The 24297-nt window shown below is 39.0% G+C and overlaps 1 protein-coding gene across 4 annotated transcripts in view; it reads left to right on the forward strand.

Annotated features, from left to right (window-relative positions):
* Window positions 1–24297, forward strand: part of TMEM135 (transmembrane protein 135) — a 383046-nt gene that overhangs the window by 356021 nt on the left and 2728 nt on the right. For 3 of the 4 annotated variants that reach the window (XM_073336701.2, XM_073336686.2, XM_073336694.2), the window contains 8 exons: window positions 2710–2751; window positions 3525–3671; window positions 6845–6914; window positions 12577–12744; window positions 15259–15322; window positions 17453–17529; window positions 21494–21592; window positions 22792–22859. In XM_073336701.2, the coding sequence (XP_073192802.1) occupies window positions 2710–2751; window positions 3525–3671; window positions 6845–6914; window positions 12577–12744; window positions 15259–15322; window positions 17453–17529; window positions 21494–21592; window positions 22792–22859 (735 nt within the window). The remainder of the gene's footprint in view (window positions 1–2709; window positions 2752–3524; window positions 3672–6844; window positions 6915–12576; window positions 12745–15258; window positions 15323–17452; window positions 17530–21493; window positions 21593–22791; window positions 22860–24297) is intronic. The other variant, XM_073336705.2, reaches the window with a different exon arrangement.

The raw sequence follows: 24297 nt of genomic DNA on the forward strand, positions 1-24297 counted from the left end.
ACCATTGGATCATGTTATACCTTTCACTACTAGATTGAAGAGCCCATTGTCAAATATTTGTTCCCCATCTAGGTACTTATACACTGTAATCAAGTCACCCCTTAACCTTCACTTTGTTAAACTAAATAAACCTGAGCTGTAAATAGAACTCCAAATAGAATGATATTTGTAATATTGCTTATATGCTTAGCCAGTGGTTCTCAACCAGGAGTCCGGGGCCCCCTGGGGGGCCGCAAACAAGTTTCAGGGGGTCCGCCAAGCAGGGCCAGTGTTAGACTCTCTGGGGCCCAGGGCAGAAAGCTGAAGTCCCACCACATGGGGCTGAAGCCCAGGGCCCTAAACCCTTCCACCTGGGACTGAAGTCGAAGCCTGAGCAACTTAGCTTCCTGGGGGCCCCTGGGGCCCCAGGCAGTTGCACTGCTTGCTATCCCCTAATGCCAGTCATTGCTTTTGTTTGCAGAAAACCAGTTGTTGTGTCTCAGGTGGGCCATAGATCTTTTTATAGCATGTTGGGGAGCCTCAGAAAGTAAAAGGTTGAGAGCCCCTGCGTTAAGCCATATATGTAACTGGCTGGTGCATTTTGTTTGGAAGGTTTCACCATTAATACAATTGTAAATAATAGTGATACCATAACTCTGATAATGACTCTCACACAAACTAATAACTAGGTGGGGATTAATTATCATAGATGGCTAATGGGGATAGGCATTATGAAAGGTTGTACAGAAATGTTCTTAATGTTTCCTAGGGTAATGGATACCTTTTACATGTTTTGCATTTGAGTAACTTAGATGTCTGGTAGTGTTTTAAGATCAGTGCCTCATTTATTAATTGTCTTCTTTGATGCAAATTTAAAAGAAAATTACTAGTGAAACAATGTTGGTCAAGAATTCTGTCAGATCTGTCCCCGCTTGAATAACAGTTGATTAGGGACATCTACTGGTGTAATGATGTAATAATTGTTGCAGCATTTGCAAACTGAAGCTGCAAGATTGAGGCAAAATGACTTTTCAGGGTTGCATTATAATTACTTCTTTGTTTGTATAAAACTCTCCAAATGACTATTTGTGTATTTAAACTTAAATTGCACATTTTATTTGTTTGTATTCTGAGCAAAGAAGACTGTCATGAGTAACAATAAAATTAGAAACTAAGGCCCCAATTTTAGTTGATAGCCTACAAGCAGACTGTATGAAGCCCTCTGAAGTCAGTGGGGCTTCACACAGTCACCCACACGCCATCAATTGCAGGATCAGGGCCTGATAAAGACAGCACGGGGAGCCTTTTCCTCCTCATTAGCACATCCAAGAGCAGAAGGGCAACTGAATGATGGTCTGTGCGGGGTTGTATAACCTGTATCCAGTGATACATAGTCCCAGGCAAGCCTGGTCAGTAATCCAAGCCACTTTCCCATTCCATTCCCCCACTTTCCCATACACATACTGCTATCAGCAGCAGGCACTAAATGCTCTACACCTGCTCCTTTCTTGGAATAGCAGTTACATGTCCTAGGGATGGTGGTGCCCCAAGCTTTCCTGAGGCATCTTGGCCTGTGTGGGCAGCATGGCACAAGGACCTTCTGCTCAACCATTGCTATTCTCCCAGCCTTGGCAACTGGCTATCTTAATGGCAGGATTTTATCTCTGTTAGCATACAATGTATTCTTTAACTAATGGAATAAAATAGCAGCTTTTTTATGTGTCATATATCCTGACTGTAGTGCACTTTCATCATGATCCATTCCCCTCTGATTTATAGCCCTCTAAAAAGAAAAAAAAATACAAATGTCTAGAGTAAAAAGTGCTGCTCTTTGCTTCTCTAGCAGCAGGACACTGATACGCTGATAGTCATCCAGGAAGAATCCGTAGCAGCTGCAGGCTCCAATTGCAGTCAACACACCCACTTCAGAAAACATCAAACTCCTGAAACTCCAGTTGCCAATTAAAACGTCAAAGTATTAGAGGAAAGCTTACATATTATACCGCAATCAGCATTAGCATTTACAAATCTAGGGCCCTTTCTTGCTACCCTTATTCAGAAAAGTAGTCCCATACACTCATGCAGAAGGGCTGCAGAACCAGAGCAACTGCCATACAATTGACATGCTGTGACTTTTACAGTGGAAGTTTTTTCCAGAATAAGGAGTGCAGGATTCAGCTCCCATATGAAGGAAGACACTAGCTCTCAAACTCCAAGTGTGTTTTAAAAAAAAAAGTGTGCAGAACACTTCTCATCCCTTTCAGTAGGTTTATGTTTTGTCAAGCACATTGTGACAGTTTTTTGTAAAACTAACAAATCCATGGCCACGTAAGAATTCACGTTGTTACTTCTGTAGACCATGGCCAATATTTGTCTCATGGTCACAGCAGGGGTAGAACTTAGATCTTCCTTCTTTAAAGATCTGCATATCCCTATCAGTTTTGATCAAAAAGTTTTGACACAGGAGGTTCTGGGTGTTCTCTGTTCACAGTCTCCCAGGAAATTCCAGGAGGCCATGGTGTACTTCATGCTGAAAACTGTGTTATCCCCGTTGGCTATAAATTAGTTGCATACTTATTTTCCTTTATTGGATTTATTAATGATCAAATCGTTATCCTCAAATTTTTGTTGTTCTTAGGCAGCTTTACATCAATATTTCATCTCTGAGATTTTATTTTCGTTGTATGCAGTTTGTCACACAAAACCAAAAGTCTAATTTTTGTGTTTCAGGTGCAAAGATGGTTTGAAAGGATTTACATTCTCTGCGCTTAAGTAAGTATCTAAAAAAACAAACCCAGTAGTTTTAGCTCAAAGTGACCGTTTTGGGGAAACGTGTATACTGGAAGCTGCTTTATAGGACACCAGAATCTCCTTAACAAAAACCGTACTGGTATAAACCTTTCCTGTATTTTGAGACATATTGTATATTTCAAAGAGGCCATAATATAGAATTGGCAGGAAAGGAGAGTTTTCAAATGTGTGACTGTTTTACAAAAGGGGATTTACAATAAATGAATACAGTGCTAATGCATGGGGCTAGGTGATGTATGTGTGAGAAGGAGCGTTAAACATTTCCTCTTCCAGAGACAGGAATCCTAAATCCCAGCATTCTACTGGGAATAAGCAGAAATCGGTTGCTACTGTGTTTTGTCCTGGGTCCTGTATGTTTGTTAATGGTGGTTTATATTTACAAAGTACTCTGGGAATACAGGAGTGGCTCCATTTTACAGACACCATAGGAGGCATGTAGACAGTGCATGATTAAGTCTTGTGTCTGTCATATTAGAAACTTGGGTTTTATTCCTAGCTCTGCCAGACATTTCCTTGTACAACTTCTCTGATCCTGTGTTGCTTTTGGTAATATGGGGATAATGACACTTGCCTGCCTCCTAAAGTTGGGATCTCAGGCCGTGCTCAAAAGAAGAGTTGTAAGGTGCGGAAAATTATTAATACTACTCTGTGGAATCCATTTTTAAAGACTTCGTTTTTTTATTTGCTTTTTAAGTAACAAATATAATTGCCTTGTGTTTTCCTTTTCCTTCCAGATTCATTGTAGGTAAAGAAGAAATTCCCACACATTCATTTTCACCAGAAGTAGCATTTTCAAAAATAGACAGAAAAATAAAGCACCGGGAAGAAGTATCGCGGCGAATGAACATAATAGCTCTAACAAAGAAACTTGTGGACAAAGTGTGAGTTCAAAAAAACAAACCCAAACCCTAATTGATTCTTTTTTATTTTACTCACTTTCACACGTGCTCATTCCATTTTATATAACAACAGTGTTTCATGCTATTTTGATTTGTATTTCTTTTATTGATTAACAACAATAACAAAACGGTGAGCTATTATTAAAAACAAAGTAAAACAAAGATAAACCTATTTATTAGCATTAGCTCATATTACTTAAGATATACAATTCACTAACTAGGTAACAGCCTTCATCTACCCCCCACTTTGGCAGGAAAGTTCTAGGTCAGCTTCTAGTCTGACCTCTCATCTGCAGCAAAAATCATTGGGAGAGCCTTAAACCCCTTGTTTTCTCCCATAGACACAGGTTTTGAAGTGGGACAGCAAGCCTCCATCACCTACCTGTCCCTTCTTCATTTGGTAATACGGTTGACCTTCTGTGTCCCAAATCCAGCATTACTGCAGTATAAGTCTACAGGTGAAGCACTAGCTAAATCTCGATTGTAATACTTCTGGTGATGGTAAATCAAGCATAGCAGAAGCCTCCTTCCTACACAAATAAGAGTAGGGTTGAGCACTCTCAGCTCCTATTTACTTCTATGGGAGAGGTGTTCAGCCCCCTTTTTAGGACTAGGTCCTTATTACAGTATGTTCCTGACAGTCAGTAACAAAAAAGATGTTCTAAGTATTCCATGTTGTGAAAGGGGTGGTGAAGAGTGCTTATTTCAGAGTGAAAGCCCTTCAAATAGAAAGAAACACTTACCTCCAGCATTGAGCTAAGGGATAGCTAGAAGGCCAATCCCTTTCTTGTTCCTCATACCTATTTTGTTTTAAATACCCTTGACATGAACTAATTGAAAATAGTGAGGCATGATCAGTGCCCCTCTAGCCAAAATGTATTTGTTCAACGTTAGAAGGCTAAACGATTAACAAATGAGGAGTATACTTCCTTTGGGATTTCCAAACTTCCTCTTCCCCTACATTCAAAAACCATTGCATTTTTAATCCTAATACTTTCTCAAGTTTCTCTTCCATATGTTTCCTTTCAGATATAATTGATTCTAAATGTCTGTAACCTGATCACGTTCTCGTTACAATTTTTGCTACATAAACTAATCTTGTGAATGATTTATGGCCAATATACTTTACAATACATGATTCAAAGCTTCCAGGATATTTGACACAGTATATAAATTATGTGATTTATTTTCTTTTAAACCACAAATAATTGACTACAAGAAAATATCATTTTTAGAGCTAGTATGAAATGACTTTCCTCAAATAAATTTGTTAGTCTCTAAGGTGCCACAAGTACTCCTTTTCTTTTTGCGAATACAGACTAACACGGCTGCTACTCTGAAACCTTTAATTCTGTGTCATACAAGTCTAATTACTGTAAAATCCACACATCCCATCCTCCCTAAAACCATCTCCTCTTTATGCTTTGAGCCAAACCCTAATCCCAAGTAAGGGCCACAGAAAATCTATACCACAGTGAAACTGACAGAACTACACTGCACTGGAATGGTCATGGTTGAGAGAGGCCTCTGCAGTTCCCTCCAGTAGGCCCACAAGGTGGTACAGGGAGGGATTGCAGTATAGCCAGTGGATCCCTGGCCAAAACAGCAACATCAGTCTAATATGGGTGGGTGTGGGAGAGAGTGTCAGTGATCATAGGCTGCAGAATGGCCCAGCTACAGCTCTATGGTCTTGGAGGGATTATTCACAATTCCTTCCCATAGGCCACAGTAGAGAATTCATAGGCATAGGCCGTTTACCCAAGCTTAGCATGGAAAAGAGGATTGGGTCAAAATACATGTACATGTACTTCTGAAATACTAATAAAGTACTGTTTAATTTGTACAGTACTTTGATGACTTCATAAAAGTACACAGTGCCTTACAATTGAATCATAGCAATGTAGGGTTGGACAGGACTTCAAGAGGTTATCTAATTCAGCCTCCTGTGCAGAGGCAGGTAAAGAAGGCAGGTAAACCTCGACCATCCCTGACAGTGTTGTCCAACCTGTTCTTAACATCCAGTGATGGGGATTCCACAACCTCCCCTGGAATCCTCTTCCAGTGCTTAACTTCCGATATAGTTAGGATATTTTCCCTAATATCTAACCTAAACCTCCCTTGCTACAGATTAAGCCCATTACTTCTTGTGTTGCCTTCAGTGGACGTGAAGAACAATTGATTCCTATTCTCTTTATAACAGCCCTTAACATATGTGAAGACTGTTATCAGGTACCCCCTCCGTTTTCTTTTCTCAAGACTAAAGATACCCAGTTTTTTAATCTTTCCTCATAGGTCAGGTTTTCTAAACCTTTTATCATTTTTTTTGCTCTTCTCTGGACTCTCTCCAATTTGACCACATCATCTTTCCCAAAGTGTTGTGCTTAGAACTGAACACAATACTCCAGCTGAGGCCTTATAAGTGCCGGGAAAAGTGGGACAATTTACCCCCTGTGTCTTACATACAGTAGTCCTGTTAATACACTCCACATTGATATTAGTCCTTTTTATAACTGCGTCAGATTGTAGATTCATATTCAGTTTGTGATACACTGTAACCCCCAGATCCTTTTCAGCATTACTATTATCTAGTCAGTTATTCACCAATTTTTAGTTGTGTGTTTGATTTTTTCCTTCCTAAGTGTAGTACTTTGTACTTGTCTTGTTTGAATTTCATCTTGTTGATTTCAGACCAATTTTCCAATTTGTCAAGTTGTTTTGAATTCCAGTCCTGTCCTCCAAAGTGCTTACAACCTCTTCCAGCTTGGCGTCATCTTCAAATGTATAGCATACTCTTCTCTCCATTATCCAAATCATTAATGAAAATATTAACTAGTACCAGACCCTGACTGACCCCTGTGAGACCCCATTGGATAGGCCCTCCCAGTTTGACAGCAAACTATTGAGTACTCTAGGAGTACAAGCTTTTAACATGTTGTGCACCCCCTGATAGTAATTTAGTCTAGACCGCATTTCCCTAGTTTGCTTACGAGAACGTCATGTAGGACTGTGTCAAAACGTGACATGCAAAATAAATAATGGGGAAATAGCAAGAGACTATTGTATACATTTTTAGCAAGAGAAAGTTTATAAAATCTCCAGTAGATTACAGTAAAACCAACTTCTGGTTAATATGGATTTCATTGTTTCTTTTGCAGATGCAAACATGGTCCAAGACATAGATGCTGTAAACATTATGAAGATAATTGCATCTCATATTGCATTAAAGTAAGTAGGAATCTGACATTTTTTGTAAACACTCACAGAGACTGGTGAAAACGTATAAAGTTTAGTACAGAAAAAGAATATGTAAGTTACAATGGGCAAATGCAGATTCCATATGTCTTAGCCTCTGAAGTCTGTTGTTGGTCATGCTTTTTCATAATAAAAAGAGTCAGTTATAAGTTTGTGAAAATCATCTTCTGCACAAGAATCTTTCTTTCTTTCAACTACACTACTATGGTAGATCAATACAATAATCTGAGAACCTAAAGTGAGTGGAAAAAAATGGATCAGCAAAAAATAAACTTGCTTAATTACATGAGGCTCTTCGTAACTGATCCCACTTGCAGCTACATCCTAAATAAAGCACCTGGAATGTGCTGTGCTGGGCAGACAGATCAGCAGTGGCACACATACAGCTGTGCATGTCTGGCACACTGTAGTTTGATTTTGGACTCGCTAGTCTATTAATTTATTTTAAGGGGTAATGGGAGATTGTCCACAGTTGCTGCAGACAGAGAGAGCTGTCTATGTCCAGTGGCATGAATTAGCCTCCTCCATAATATGGCCATGTTTATGGGCATTTTTTCAGAGGAGTACTGTGTGGAGAAGATTGGCACAGGTGGGACAACCTGCTACATGGTCCTAGTTTTGGGTGAAACTTCAGCAGAACTTGATCTTTTAATAATCTACTTTTTTGATTTATGGAGAAGCAAAAATTGATAGCTAGGCAGTTTAGCTTTTACGGATGCTTCTGCTATATTTTATCTTTAAAATGCTTTTTTTCCCCCATTAAAAATAGTGCATTTTTTTAGAATTTATCTCTCTTGGTTTTTTTATGGCAAGGCTCGCTACATTAAGATAAAGCTTTAGAGGAGGTATAGTACAATAGTTATTTTCTTATATTTACACAGTTCAGTATCTTGTTCAATATTATTTTGTTACTTTTTCTTTGAACTATGCAATATTTCAGCAAACTTAGTGACAGTGTTAGCCTCTGATTCAACAAAGTATTTAAGTATGTGCTGAAGTTCCATTGAAGTCTGTGGGACGTGAAGTATTTTGCTGAATAGATCTGGGAATGTGTAATAAAATATTTACAAAATATTCAGAATAATTGTAACAATTTTTTTTTACTAAAGATAAAGTGACTAAACATAAAAACAACACAACTAGAATAACTAACAGAAAATACCTCTCCCCTCCTTGATGAGATGAGATGAGAAAAGAGAGAACCATTCAGCACCTATTTTTTTTATTATTTTCACCAGAATTTTCAAAATTGGGTGCCTAATGTATAGATTCTATAAAATTCCATGTCTTCAGTTGGACTTAACATAGTAGTAATGTTAGCATGTGCATAAGTGTTCGTATGATCAGGGCCTAAGTTAAGACAACATGTGGTTAGCTGTTGCACAGCTTTATAGTTAAATGTAAATGTATACATCTAGGAACAAAGGATGTAGGGCCACACTTACAGGATGTAGGAAGCAGTGACTCAGAAAAAGATTTGGGAGTCAGGGTGGATAATCAGCTGAACATGAGCTCCCAGTGTAACACTGTGGCCAAAAGGGCCAATGTGATCTTTGGATGCATAAACAGGGGAATCTTGAGTAGAAGTAGAGAGGTTATTTTACCTCTGTATTTGGACCTCATGTGACTGCTGCTGGAATACCACGTCCAATTCTGGCGTCAACAATTCAAGAAGGATGTTGATAAATTATAGAGGATTCAGAGAAGACCCATAAGAATGATTAAAGGATTAGATAACCTGCCTTACAATGATAGACTCAAGGAGCTCAATTTATTTACCTTAACAAACATAAGAATGGCATACTTGGTCAAACCAATGGTCCATTTAGTCCACTGTTCTGCTTCCAACAGTGGCCCATGTCAGATGCTTCAGAGGCAGTGAACAGAACAGGACGATTTATCAAGAGATCCATCCCTTGTCATCCAGTTCTAGCTTCTAACAGTCAGAGGTTGAGGGATACCCAGAGCATGGGATTGCATCCCTAACCATCTTGGCTATTAGCCAGTGATGGACCTAGTCTCCGTGAATTTATCTGATTCTTCTTTGAATCCAGTTATACTTTTGGCCTTCACAACATTCCCTGGTAACGATTTCCACAGGTTGACTGTGCGTTGTGTGAAGTACTTCCTTATGTTTGTTTTTAATCTGCTGCCTCTTAATTTCATCAGATGACCTCTGGTTCTTGTGTTATGTGAAGGGGTAAATAACACTTCCCTAGTCACTTTCTCACACAATTCATTATTGTATAGACCTTTATCAGATCCCCCCTTAGTTATCTCTTTTCCAAGATGAACAGTCCCAGTCTTTTCAATCTCTCCTCATGGAAGCTGTTCCATACCTCTAGTCATTTTTGTTGCCCTTCTCTCTACCCTTTCCAATTCTGATACATCTTTTTTGAAGTGGTGCAACCAGAACTACACAGAGTATTCAAGATGTGGGTGTACCATGGATTTATACAGTGGCATTATGACATTTTCTGTCTTCTTATCTGTTCCTTTCCTAATGGTTCCTAACATTCTTTTAGTTTGAGCAGATATTTTCTGAGAACTATCCGTGATAATGCCAAGTTTTTCCTCCGTATTATATTTTCCCTTACCATTGCTTGTCTTCCTATTATCATAGTTATGCATACATTTCTATCACATTCTCTTTTCTCTTTCCTTCTCCATATTTAGACACATATTAGCCAGCTAGTATAACCTGCAGTAGCCTATTATCTTTGATAGCAGGCTAGTGGATCACCTCATTTTCATAAACTTCACTTAGAATTTGAAATAATCTGGGTGTCTTGGCTGTGTAGAGTTCTGTGAAGGGTTATCTAGTCCAACAAAGGCATTTGAAGAGCCTTCCCTTTCTCCTTTGATCCACTTGATTCCAGCAGCTAATTTAAAGGAAGATATATGTTAGCCAACAGTGCGTACCTAAAATGATGAACTTCAGTTTCTCTGTGCCAGTGTTGATGATAACAGCAGATGAACAATACAGTTTACCTGCTAATTGTGGTGGCTAGAAGAAAATTAGGAGAATACTCCAGTAGTTACAATCTGTTTAATTATTTTATTTTATTTTATTTTTATTATTCTTTCAAGAGATGTGGGATACTATACCAAACAGTTCAATTTGTAAATGATTCTACATTTAATTTGAAAGCAAATTTATTAAAAAATTGATAGATTTAATACTATTTGGAAACATTGCTACAATTTATCTGACTTCTGGTATATTACTGAACTCTGTTTTGAATATATACATTTGGGGAATTGAGTTTTAATACTATCAAGATATTTTTAAAGAATCTTTTTAAAAAAATTGAATTCCTCAGATGATTTTTGCAGATGTGTAATTTAATTGCACTGCTATTTCTGGCTCTTCGTATCCAAATCATAAAATTTCTGCAACACAGATTGTTCCTAAGGAAAGGTTTAATATAGAGATTTCAGTGTATATTAATTTCCGTCTTTTGTGTATTTTTTATATTTTTCTTTTCCCCCATTCATTTGCCTGTGATCTGATATCTTTCTATGGAGAATAAAAGTGATAATTGATGATCTTATAATTTACAAAACTGAATTTTTTGTGTGACTACAGGTAATGCAAATCAGCTGTAAAGTGCTTGTTATATTGTCTCCTTATTGCTCACTGAACTAATGATAAAGATTCAGTATTTATATGTCTTGCTACTGTTCGCTGCACACGAGAGCTAAGGCCCTAATCCTGCAGACCCACACATTTCAATGGGACTTGTTCATGAGTTACTCATGTGCTAGACAGTTTGCAGATTGGAACAGCATAATACAATGTCGTGTTCTAGTCCATCAGAACTAAAATACCTTTTTCTTTTGGTGGGTGAAAAGTGAGGGCTCTGAGTTTTTTGTTTATAAAAATGTTTTTTGTCCTATGTTTGTGACTATTGTAAAACTTCCCATAATTTTACATAATCTAAATTCATCTTAAATTTGACATTTTAATTACACAAAAGTCAGAAAATTCAGAATTAAGATTCACGGAGTAAATTTAATTCTGCCTTGCTCATAAACTTTGAAATAGAGGTTTTCATTATATGATCACACCTCACTGTGATATAAACTATTTAGAAAATATGAGATAAAAGTTCCCCAGAGGATATCATTTACTTAGCTTTTAAAGCCACATGCGATGGAGACATAGGAGCTATTTCATACATCTGGCTACTGCCTTTTCACTAGCACCATTGTAAAAGACACAATACACTTATTCCGGAATGCACTAATACTGTCCATCCACTTCCAGACATTGTTATTTAACTGTTGTACCCCACTTACTTTGTTTCATAAACAGTTTCATAAGTAAAAAGTTATGGAATATTATTGTTGCAAGAAATGGGTGTTGCTGATGATGTTTAACCAGAATAAAGTTTTGGGACTCTTTATGAGGGATTAAAATGTTCTGTATGATGCACAGATTTTTAATTTCTGAATTGGACAGATTGCTAATTTCAATCCTCTGCCCACTGGTTTTATAAACAAATAACAGAAACCTTGAACATTTGGAACATCCCACTCAGAGGCCTGCTTAATTCAGTAAGAATGTACTACCAGTGCTCAGCACACGATGTTCAGATACTTTCAAATGAAATGTTTCCAACCAAGAAAGCATTTTCTGCTATGTGGAGAGAGAGTGATAAATACCTAGATTTATGCTTTAAAACCAACTGTTCTTAAATTATCAAACCGTTAAAAGAAGAAGAAAAAAGAAGCCTCTAAATAATTTTCTTAAAGGCTGAAGCTTTTTTTCCCTCACACTTGGATGATTTTTTTTAAATGAGTGGACAGATTTTCTTCAGACTTTTCAGAGATGGTTACCTGCGGGCTAAGAATAAGCATAAGAAACTGTTGAGAAAATTACAAGAAACAGAAAAAGAAAAGAATTTAGAACGAAAGAACCAACCCAATCTCAGTTATGGCACTTTACAAAACAAACTCTGAGACATATCAGCCTTTCAGGGTGGAGCAGTAGGAAGAATTCCATATGAGCCTGTGTTTGTCTTTTTTAATAGTTCTGCACATGATCTCTTCTGGGTTTGCACTTTCTTCATAGCAGACTTTGCAAAGCCTCCAGGTCGGTTGTTTGTTGAGAGAACATGCCAAGGAGTCACTGTCACTGTCTAATTCACACATTTTCTGAAAGGACTTTGTTTTGTTATGGGCTTTTCCCCTCCCTCAGCACTTCTTCCAGATGTTTGAGTATGTGGCTTATTTTCTTTACCACATTGTTTGCCTTTCCATACCCAACTGTGGTTGAAGGTGGGGAGAGAATAATTTGGAAATTAAGCCATCAGGACTGTTTCAAGGAACAGAATTTTGGAGATTCTGAGAGATAGTGTGTGTCCTTTGAGACCTTTTAAGTATCCATTTAAGTTAAAAGAAAGACAGTCAATCTAGGCGGTCTAGGATTCTATTTCCTTAGTTATTTTGCAGGGAAGTTAGTTCAAAAAGCTAGTTTCAAGTTCCAAGAAGGGAGGGTACATTTCAGATAATGTCAACAAAGTGGGCTTTTAAAATGCTGCATTTCAAAAATAAGCTACGAGTACACTCGTGTAGGTCATGTTTTTTGCCAATTTTTTTTAAAGTTGCTGTTTCTTAACTTTTCCTCCAGGGCTTCATTAGAATGTTTAGTGTTGGTTACCTGATCCAGTGTTGCCTTCGAATCCCATCAGCGTTCAGGCATCTATTTACAAAACCTTCCCGGCTGCTTTCTCTATTCTATAACAAAGAAAACTTCCAGCTTGGAGCCTTTCTGGGATCTTTTGTCAGTATATACAAAGTAAGTGCAAAAACATTGAAAACTTAGTATCATTTATTTATGTTGATTTCGAAAATAACAAAAAGCCCCCCCGTCTTTACTTAAACATTCTGACATTGTACAGACCCTCAGCCCATAACAAAGTCTAGCTGTAATCAAATCATAAATGTCAAGCCAATGCCCAGGCTCAGGATCTGCTCTTCCATTCTCCCCACGAGTGCTCAAAAAAACCGATGAGATTTGCAGTATGTCCTGAAAGTGAGTGGATTTGAGCAATTTCAGACCTAGAGGGGAGTGAATTCTAAAGTGAAACGGATGGTGTCAGCAGCCCTTTCTGTTATATGGAGGAGACTCTAGCTCAGCCACCTCTATTATCTGCAGGAGAGACAGTATTGCCCATGAAAAGAGGCTCTTTTTCAAGTAGGCATCTCCCAGGCCACTTAGGGTTTTTTAGCTCATAAGCAACATCTTCAATTCTACCTTAGAATCATAGAAGTGTAGGACTGAAAGGAACCTCAGTAGGTCATCTAGTCCAATCCCCTGCACTCAAAGCAGGACTAAGTAGACCAGTCCTGACAGGTGTTTGGAGGTTTTAAGAACAGGTTAGACAATGATGGAGATTCCACAACCACCCTAGGTAGTTTTTGGAATGTTCCCTACGCTGACAGGTTGTTTTTCCTAATGTCTAACCTAAACTGCCCTTGCTGCAATGTAAGCCCATTGCTTCATATCCTATCCTCAGCACTTAAAGTGAACAACTTTTCACCCTTCTCCTTGTACAACCTTGAAGCTACCAGCAAAAAATTGTAGGATAAAGTGTCTTGTGCTACTCCTATGACACTCCACTCACCAGTTGGGAAGCCACCTTCTACTCCAGTTCCAGATTTTAAACTGATGTAGACTGGATTGTCAGCTGATGTAGATTACTGCAGCTCCCTTGAAATCAACTGAATTATATTGATTTACAGCAGCTGAGAATCTGGCCCAACCTATAGCCACACGCAGAGCATGCTGCAATACTCAAATGTTGATGTAACCATAGCAATTTCATATCCTTAACCAAATTAACAATATTTCTATTGCGTATTCAGACATAAATATGTGAGTATTCAAAAGCTAAAAACTACTGTCTTACTTTTGTAATCAACTGTTACAGGCTGCAAAGCAAGAAAACAGAATTTCACTTTTAATTTAAAGTGGCTAGAATTAGACACAAGTAATTGTTAATTACCGGGATTAAAAATTTTGGTAGAACTGCACAAATGAGCTGTTGAGAGTTTACAAAAATGACAGCTACTCAAATCTTTTACTGGAGTTTATAAAGGGTGAAATATTCTGCCTGATGTTTTTAATGTTGAAGGGTGACTACATGTTGAATGTGTGTTACATTGTTTTTTATTTCTGCTTTGAGATATGTCACAGAGAACCACATCTATACCTCACCTACTAAGCATAGTGTAACGTAAGCAGATCTTGTGTAGTACCTTCTAACCACTCACTTATTGCAAGCCAAAAAAATGGAATACAAGATGCAGTGAGGACACATCATGGACCACTTCAAAAATCTTGATATCTTCAGATGCTTTTTAGAAGATATACTTTTGTCAAACACAAGTTATGCTTCAGTCAAAGACAAATTTTGGGGATCAATACAAGGGTAACTAGGTGAAAGTTAATGACCTGTGCTGTACAGGAGGTAAGGCTAGATTAGATTATCTATGCTAATGGTTCCTTCTGGCCTTAATCTCTACAGGTCTATGAATTGCTCATAATAACAACAGGTTACTCGGAATTCCACTAGGACAATGAGATCTGAGGACAAGCTCTGTGTATCTTGAAAGCTTGTTCATTCCACCAACAGAAGTTGGTCCAATCAAAGATTACCTCACCCACCTTGTCTCTTGTGTCATGGAACCAACATGGCAACAACAACACCACAATTCCATTGGGACTTTTAGCTATTTGCAAAACTTTAAAGTTGCTCTTTAGGTTACTGGGAGCCCTGATTTATCAAAACATCGTGAGCCTGTTGGGTGGACACATGAGGAACTGGGGGGTGTTCTGGCCCTAGTGGAGGTCAACCAAAGTCACCCTCCTCTACCCCTCCCACCCTCTTTGGCTACTCTTGTTCCTCACAGCTGAACAGGGGAGGGGAGAGATTGATCAGCAAATTAAGCTGCTCCAAATATATGGACAGTGATCAGACAGCAGGTGGATTTTCCCCTCTCCCTTCAGAGTAAGTTTAAGGTTAGTTTGATTGATCACACAGTATATGCTCCCGAATGTTGAGAAAATTTAGTTTGCTCCTAATCTAAAATACATAAAGTGCACTCAGGAACCCCAGTGATGGGTGCCTTATAAATGCTTATAGTAGCAGTCGGGACAATTGTTAATGAGGTGATTGTTGATCCTTCATGAATACCTTATATATATGTTTATACATTATTATTGGATTATACTGTAATGTAACCCCAAACTAATAACATTTTAAATAAAACACTAACCAAGGCTATTGTATTTCCCCCACAAATGCAGGGTACTAGTTGCTTCCTGCGCTGGGTACGAAACCTGGATGATGAACTTCATGCTCTTATAGCAGGTAAGTCCATGAGAAGAAGTGGATAGTGCCCAAGTCAGTAATATTGTCATTAGATTTAAAAGGTTGGATTAAATGCATAAATATAAACAAGCTACTGTTGCTTAGCCAGAAGGAATGGCTGAGTCTCTAGCAGCAGCTCTAAAACACCTAGACTTGCTGGAACCACAGGTTCAAATCCTGATGGGTGGGTGGGTGGGTGTGTGTGTGTTTGTGAAACAGACTTTCTTCCTTCTAAAGGACATAACCTGAATCCCAATCCTAATGAATGAAGCCTTAAAATCCCAAGGATCTCTGTTCCCTGTGTGGCCATTAAAGATTGCATGACACTTCATAAGAATGGGGGCTTGCCCCCAGTATCTTTAACCAAATTTCCCCCTCCCCTTTGGTTGTACAATGTGCTGGGCATAGATTGTCCACAGGAGTGGCTGTAGGCATTTTGAGAGGTAGACTAGATTTTGGCACACTTCCCCCCCACCACCACCAAGAGGTTGGAAAAAAACAACAAAAAAAGAGCGGGCAGTCAGTCAGTGGAGTGCAAAAAAAGGGGGGGGGGGCTGAGCAGCACGGCATCCCCTGGAAGTTGGCACCCAGGGCAGCAAGCCTGGTTATCTGGATAACTTCTGCCTTCCCCTTCAGGGAGTGTGTAAGTACCACATAGAGTATTTCTACACAGCAAGAAGAGATGTGATTGTAGCATGGATAGGCATACCTAATCTAGCTTTAATATAGCTAGAACGGGCAACAATGGTAGTTTAGAGAAGGAAGCATGCACTTTAGTGTGGGCGAACAACCCGAGCACGTACCCAAGGTCCCTGCAGGGTTTGTACAGTAGCAGCTAGCCCATGCTGAATCCTGTGCCACCGCGTCAGTACTAATGTTGTTATCCATGCTAGGCAGATTACAGCTAGCATGATATACCTGCCCATGCTACAAGCACATCTTTGCTTGCAGTGTAAACCTACCCATAGAGAGCAAAATCCTGCCGTTACACTTTAGGAGCTGCATTGCAGGAGGAAAAGGAGGTCATCAAGCCATCTTGATAGCATACGTAGGACAGCACATAGCTTGCGTGTAACCGCTTTTGTTTGTGCAGTACATTCCATCATCTGTCCAGCAGGCTAACCCTTGGAACCATTGTGTGCTGATGGCCACATTAACCAGTTCCCCAGCGTAGCACTCGAGACCAGTATCCTATCTTACTCCGACACTTCAACTTAGACTTCATGTGCATGCTCTTCTCCCCACAGCGTATGCACACAACAGAGAACACTATTTACCCCATCATTTATAAAGCACCTTAGGATACTTAGGATGAAAAGCACCATATACTGTGAAATATTACTGGAGAGCATTTGGAAGTCTGTCCCGAGTTCCTATTCCGGAATTTCTAAGTGCTTTGAGAACAGGAAAGTAAATGTGAAGCTTGTGTTGAAATGAAAACCAGCGTTTAGGTGGTTTAATGTAAATGCAATACTTTTGTTCTGAAGTTTCCTTTTATAAATTATACTTGCATTGTTTGTGTTTAGCATCAAGGGCAATAAATTGTATTTGGCACAAGAGTAAGGTTGTCTTTTTTTATTTTGATCTTTCCCAATGTCTAATAGAACTTGCTCTGTATACATTAGCATGTTCATTTAAAAAGAGGGACAGAACCTGGCCCTTCCGCTGGAGCCAAAGAACATCCCTGGGCAGTAGAACTGATGCAGTTCCACTGTGCTGTGATGGGGTGGGAAGTGAGTATGTACAAAGTATGCACTGTCTGCGTGGTGCCCAGTGCTGCTCCCTGTGGACCCGCTGTGCAGCAGGGATGTGGGTGTGTAGAGTCAGGTCCAGAGCATCCACTGTTGTATGGATCCTCTGGACCAGTTCGGGGGTGGGGGGGGATTTGGGGCCAGGAAGCTGGTTACGGGGCTAAAGATTTGGCTCCCAGTTTCAAAATTACAGGAGTCTGTTCTTTCTAAAAAGCATAAAAGACCCTTTCATATGCACTACAGAAACATCACTGAACATTGGATGTAATAGATGCTAATAGAGAGAGTCACAAGTTTGTGTAATGTCAGAACGGTGTTGAGCGATAGCAAGGAAATAGTTGAGGCTCTTACCAATAATTTTGTTTTCTAACTGTTGCAGGATCCCTGGCAGGAGTTTCTATGATGTTTTACAAAAGCACTACTATCTCCATGTACCTGGCTTCCAAACTAGTGGAGGTAAGTAAGGTACACTGCTAGTTCCAGAGTGTTTCTTTTTAGCTGTTGTAACAGAGCGGAGGAAGAAAACAAATGTTACAAGCGTTGGCCAAAAGTGCAAATGTAATGTGAGATTGTACAACGATGCTCCATTATACCAGACGTGTGCCCAAGTGATGGCTCAGTCCTGTGGTCTCATTTCCTTTATATCCCTCCTTTCCAGAACTAAGTCTAACAGTTTATCCATTTATCTGCACATATTTTCCCCCTCATCTCCCCCTAATTTCCTTTTTGTAGCCCCCTGCTGTGTCACCTTTGCAGAATTTCAAATATAAAAGTTCCAAGAATGTGCATTTTGTCAATTTCCACCAAAACCATAAATCAAAACTAGTCCTTCCCTTCAGATTTATTGCCAAAACCTACAGCTGACTTCCTGCCTCTGTTCTCTGATTTTGGCATTAGTCTGAATTATGAATTACAGTAACTCAATATAGTTTTGGTTTTAGCATGCAGATGAAATTGCTTTCCTGTTTGCTTTAATTGATCAAATTCTAACCTGGAAAGTGACCACCAGTTACATTGCTTTTTTTTTTTTTTTTTTGAGGTCTGAAAGTCCATTCTGTTTTCTATGAGCTATTAAAATTATGTTAGCCTGGGAAAAAGTAAAAATGAAGAGTGACTGCCTATGCAAACAACTCAGGGATTGTTCATACACCCATATTTATAGTCATAGTTTATGAATATGTGAATTGGGAAAGAAAAGGGGAGATCACTCTTTGGAGTCTTTTTTTAAGTTTCACTGTGATTTTTCTATGAAATCATGAGTTATTCATGGCTCTTCCTCTAGCAGCCGCACTGGGATAAACTGATAGTGTCTGCCCATTATGCCAAGACCCCGAACCATTGCCACTTCCTTCCACTCACCTCCAGGACTCCAATCTCTAATACTGTTAATCCAGCTCCTCTGCTAGCTATGGATTTGTTTTAAAGAAAAGAGAGAGAAAAATGTGAAGAATAAGATGAAATGTGAAACAAAGAGAAACATGTAATGTGGTCCTACATGTTCCTTACAATCCAGAGTCAGATTCTGAAGGTGGTTTACGTAATGATATGTCAACACAACTCAGTCCCATAGGGTTATCCCTGTTGTATTAGTTCTACGTACTTCAGGGCTACATTTATAATAAATAAAATGTTATGCTGTATTGCTGATGGTTTTCTCTGGACTTTACTCTGAGACATTGTGGCTGCAATGAAATAACAAAAATACTGCATGGGTTTATTTCAGTTTTTACTTCTTTTACCATATTATACAAGCCAAGGGTAACTGACCAAAGAGGCGTGTGCTGCTTGGAAGGTCAAGCTGTGTTCAAGAAAATAAACTTTAAATGTTTTCTCAAAAAGAAAGTATGTGATTTGGAGTTGTTTAAGGGTAGCAAAATATCCATTGTATTTGACTACTTACCGCTTTGTTTGGCTTTGTTCTTTTTAAAAAGAAGCATGTATCACAGAGATTACCTCCTGTACTCTCCAAGATCTACAATGCCCCTTTAAAATAAACAAATCCATGCTGTGCAATGTCATATAGACATTTGGGGTACATTTTTTAAATGCACCTAGGTGACTTAGGGACCAGAATCCCATTTTCAAAAGTGCCTTAGGCACTCAGGAACCAGAAGGCTTATCTACGGGTGGTGTAATGCACACTGCGGGGGGAGGGAGAAGATGAATAAAGTGCACTAATGTGTTGCACACTAATTGCTCCAAATAGACCTTGCAAGTGCACATAAAAGTTCCCTAGTACTCATTAATGTAGTGCTGTTCAATAGGATCCAGGAACCTCTGCATTCTAATCTCAGCATTTATACTACTTTCGTTGATCTGGACACGTCATTTAAGCCATCTGCCACAATAGTCACATTTGTAATGTGGGTTTGAAAGGATCCCGGAACTGTGGGACTGCTGTGCCCCCATAACTCTCCAGCCTGGGCTGTCTCACACAATGCTGTGTCAGTAACAAGCAGCAAACCCCTCCAGGTGCTGTGATCACTCAGCCATCAGCATGTGGAACCCCACAGCCAGCTAAATTGCATGAATGCTCCCTGAGCCACTCATGAATCATACAGCGAGAGGCACCAGCAAGTCACCCCAGCTCCTACGCTTGCACCCCAGAAATATACCATCTTTCACGGCTCAAGACTCCCTTGGACAGTACAAGCTCATTCATTAGTTTGCCACTTCATCATAGGAAAGTGGACATGCACCAACCTTTGTAAACTGAGCTGAGATTCCCCAAGCACTTCAACCAAGAACACGCTGTTTTAGGTAAAATATAAAACAGATTTATTAACTACAGAAAGGTAGATTAGAAGTCAATGTTGGTTACCTAAGAAATAAGAATAAACTTGCAGTCTAAAATCTACAGACTAAGCAATATTTGAATCAAGCAGTCTCTCACCCTAATAGATATTAGGGGCAGCTTACAGTTGTCAATACACAGGCTAGATTCCCTTCCCAGTCTGGGACCAATCTCCCCAGTTCAAAGTCTGTGTCTTCCAGATGATCTTCCAGGTGTTGAGATGGGGGAGGAGAAAGGCCAAGTGATGACGTCACTGTCCCTCTTTTATACTTTTTTCCAGGTACTAGAAAGATCCTTGCTGTGATGTGGGGTCAGGCAGTCCTAATTGCGTATGTGCTCTCTCTGAGGAGTCTCTGGAAGAGTGGATTCTTCTTGATGGGCCATCAGTCCCTGTCTGGGCAGTGATAGTTGCTCCTTTGTAGCTACTGAAATGCTAGCTGGGTACTCCCCACTTCATGACATATTTCAGTAACGCACACACAGCAATTCTTTATAACTTCACATACAATAACAGAATATACACCTCAACAGGATATTAACATTCAGCAGATCAAGACTTTTTAAATGATACATAGGTATACAAGGCATACTTTGTACAAAACATCTCATAATCATATCAGAGTAGTGAATATGGGGGTTCCGGGGTGCTACTTTGAGGTACAGAGTGTAACAGTGGTGTTTCTTGACTTTCCTCATAGAGGTATGTGACGACTAGTTAACGTTCAAATAGCTTTGAAGATGGAAAAAGCTATGTTAATGGTACGCTTCTAACGATCAATGCACTGACAAACTGCGCATCTATTTACATCATCACTAGTTCCCAACCGTGGTTTGTTTGCAGCCTCCTTTGGAGTGATTGGTGGATGGGCATTCCTATCCCTCATACCAACCCCTGGTACAAAGAGATCACTGTCCCCATACTTCTCTCTACATGCTCTTTATAGTGTCTGCTTTTATTTTTGTTGTCTTTATTCTTTCTTCCTGCTCATCAAGTTTTTTATTTTCTCTCTTTTAAAGCTTTCTAGTTTAATTTTAATTTGCTCTCTTTTTCCTTGTTTTGTGGCTCTCCCATTACAGTCCCCCATTCTCTGGAAGGCTACATGCTGCTTGTTGCATGGTGCAGGGGAATCGGTATTTGCTGGTGGTTCCATTGGGTACAAGTGAACTGCATGCCACAGGAACAGGGGAGTTGTTCCCATTGCTAGCTGCATCAGAAATCACTGCATCAGAAATCACTTAAGCAGGGAGAGAAAATGGACTGCTTTCCCCAGAGCTGTAAAGGGTGGGCTGGATCTGAGTTCATAGAGCTTTCCTTACCTCCACTGCTTCTCTTTTCTGCCCTCCTCCTGCAGCTAGTCTGCAGCCAATAATGTTGGAAAACCCTTTAGTAAGTCTTGCCATGCATTGAATGTATACGTCACTCCAGTGTGAAAAATCCATAAATAAATTACAGAACACTGATGAGCTTGCAGGTCATGGCTCTTGCATAAGAAAATGTCACATGAATTTCAGTAGCTGTCACAACTTTGGCAGGGGACTTCAGGAATGGGACCATAACTGACGACAAAGTACATGCATTTTCCTTTGGTATGATTTACTCAACATGTGTTTTGTTTGTTTTTATAGACCATGTACTTCAAAGGCATTGAAGCAGGAAAGGTTCCCTATTTTCCTCATGCAGACAGCATCATCTATGCCATTTCCACAGCAATCTGCTTTCAGGCGGTACGTATTTTGCCTTCAAATAAAAGACAAAATTCCTTCAACTTATTTCAAATTTTGATTAAAATAATGGGTTGAAATGGAGATTCCATGATAAAGCAGGAGTTAGTGCAATGTAGCTCCTATTTCTGTATCTGCCACACTGATTTTGTACTGTTACGGTGGGAAGATAATTTAGTCTTTCCATGACTGTTTATCCATTTGTAATGTAATGTGGATATCATAAGCAGGTTTTGACTTCTATGGAAAAAAGAATCTCAAGCTGTATTAACCAAAGACGATTAAAAATGGACTGATTGGCAGAGACTTCACCTCACTTAGTATTTTGCTCCAGGAGACAGACAATAAGTTTTAATATTCAACCATAGAGTACTGCTGAATTGGAAAACTTCACACTCAATCCACTTTAACTGCAACTGTAGATTTGAAAAATCAGGAGAAACTAACAAGGAAATCTCCAGTTTTGTAACTTGAAGCAAGCTGCAGTCATCTCCTCTCTCTTCCCTCGTGAATCACCTACTCCTTCACCACCTTTCTATAGTGCCTCAAAACCACCTCTTCATCCATGGTTTACTCCTCTTCTTGCCTTCCCCAGTCCGGCCCTGGCTGTGCTGGTTGAATCTACCTCCCACGGCTGCTGCAAAGGCCCTGGCTGTGTTGACCTACTCGCCTGCCACTTTCTGCTACTCCATCCTGCCATCTGCATGCTGCTGTCAGAATCTGCCAACCCTACTTTTGTTGTTCAGGCTGAATGCATTTCTGGAGCTTTTTATTCTCCGGGAGTGAGAATATGTTTTCTGTACCATTCCTTTAGAATAAATCAAGTTACTTACTTTCAATTCTTATTCACTGGTGCTTAACCAAAACAACTCTAGTCACCCACAAAGCATCTCCATAAAATGGTATATTTTCTATCTTTACGTCTAAGGTAACTGATGGATTGAGGCATCTCAGGTGACCAGGGCTTCATGTAGGGGAACAGACATGCTACCGTGCTATGATCTGATGTTCAGAGACTTTAGCTATGGTTCTCTCACTAGTCATTTGCAGTTAGCACATACCCAAGAGTATGGCTCTCTTGTGCCTACATATCATTAGAGAGTAAGAATTGCAGGTAGCTCACTTTAATTTTCTTAGTATCTATGGCTGACCATGTTTTAATTATTTACTGGGAGAAATTATGATCAATATTCTGATTGTAGGCTGTGATGGAAGTTCAGACCCTGAGACCTTCTTATTGGAAATTCCTTTTACGATTGACAAAAGGCAGGTAAGTAACTGAGGTGGTTGGAAATGCTTAGTAGCAAATTTCATTTTAGCTAGACAGGTATTGTCTTTAATTCACTTGCTGTCAAAGACTACTTTGAGAAGTCTGTGTTATATGAGGTATTAGATAAAATTGGTAGTGAATATATGTCAAAATTATTTGAATGTGACTGTCACTTATTAAGCACTTCAAAAACTTTTGGATTCAAAGTTTGTGAGAAAACCTAGTTTCATATTCTACAGAAATGTTAAAATGTTAGTCTAAAGTGAGTATCTAGTTAAACATGAGACAGTTTAACTGGGACCTTTGGAGAGCATCTTGGTCAAAAAATAGTTTTGCAGTTTCAGAATTTAAGACCTGATTATGTTTTGCAGGGTTTGAAATTGATCCATCATCTGTTTTCAGGAAATTATCCCTGTAATTTTATCTTTTTAAAATCAAAATCATTCTCAAAGTTGTCAAACATTGTCATTTACCAAAAGTGCAGATTTCCAAAAATCACGTTTAAAATCATTACCAAACATTTTCATGCAATAAAAATGTTTTACAGTGATTTCAAACACAATTTTGGTAAACATGTCAATACAAAAGTTGACAGACATATTAAAAATTCTCACAAAAAGTTGAAAACTTTGAAGATTTTGACAATTTTTCATGAAAAGCTCCTTTTCTGAAAAAAGACCATATTTTTTGTTGGAAGGTATGTTTCTTTTAAAATTTTTGACCAGTTATAATCATAAACTTTTTTAGATTCTGTGTCCAGCTGAATCCTGTTTTATTCTGTATTTGCACTGGAAATCTAAAATATTCTTTTGACAATGCAGCAGAACGCAGCACTCAATACAAGATGAATCACTTGACAAGCAATCTAAAAGCAGACTGACCAAAATGGGAAGAATTATGGAAGCTCATAATTCCCCAAACAGAACCAAACTGAATGGGGATAACTTGATAATGTGCAAAATTGCACAAAAGACCAATATGTCAATTTGAAAATCACACTTCTTCCTGAATTATTTTGCCCTAAGCTTACTGTAATTGAAAGAGGTTACAGGGAGAAAGCTGCATGTTTTTCACTTTGTTTTGTGTTTTGATACTACTTTCATAGAATCATAGAATATCAGAGTTGGAAGGTACCTCAGGAGGTCATCTTGTCCAACCTCCTGCTTTGTGTATAATCAGTTTGACTCTTTTGCTGAGTAGGCAGTCATTTTCTCCTATTGCTTGTGTGAGTCTTTCACGGTAACAGGGGAGGGAAAACATCTTAAAAAATAAGAAAATGTTGTGAAACCACTAAAGGAAACTCAGGAGACATGTAGACAGAACTGTGCTTTTGCTCATCCTGGGGACAAGAAAAGGGCATTTTTTTTTTCTGGTAGAAATAGTCAAATGTATTAAATAAAATACAAATCACATGCGAAGTGATTCACTTCATAAGCAT

This window comes from Lepidochelys kempii, chromosome 1 (genome assembly GCF_965140285.1).
Source record: "Lepidochelys kempii isolate rLepKem1 chromosome 1, rLepKem1.hap1, whole genome shotgun sequence".
NCBI classification, from domain to species: domain Eukaryota; kingdom Metazoa; phylum Chordata; order Testudines; family Cheloniidae; genus Lepidochelys; species Lepidochelys kempii.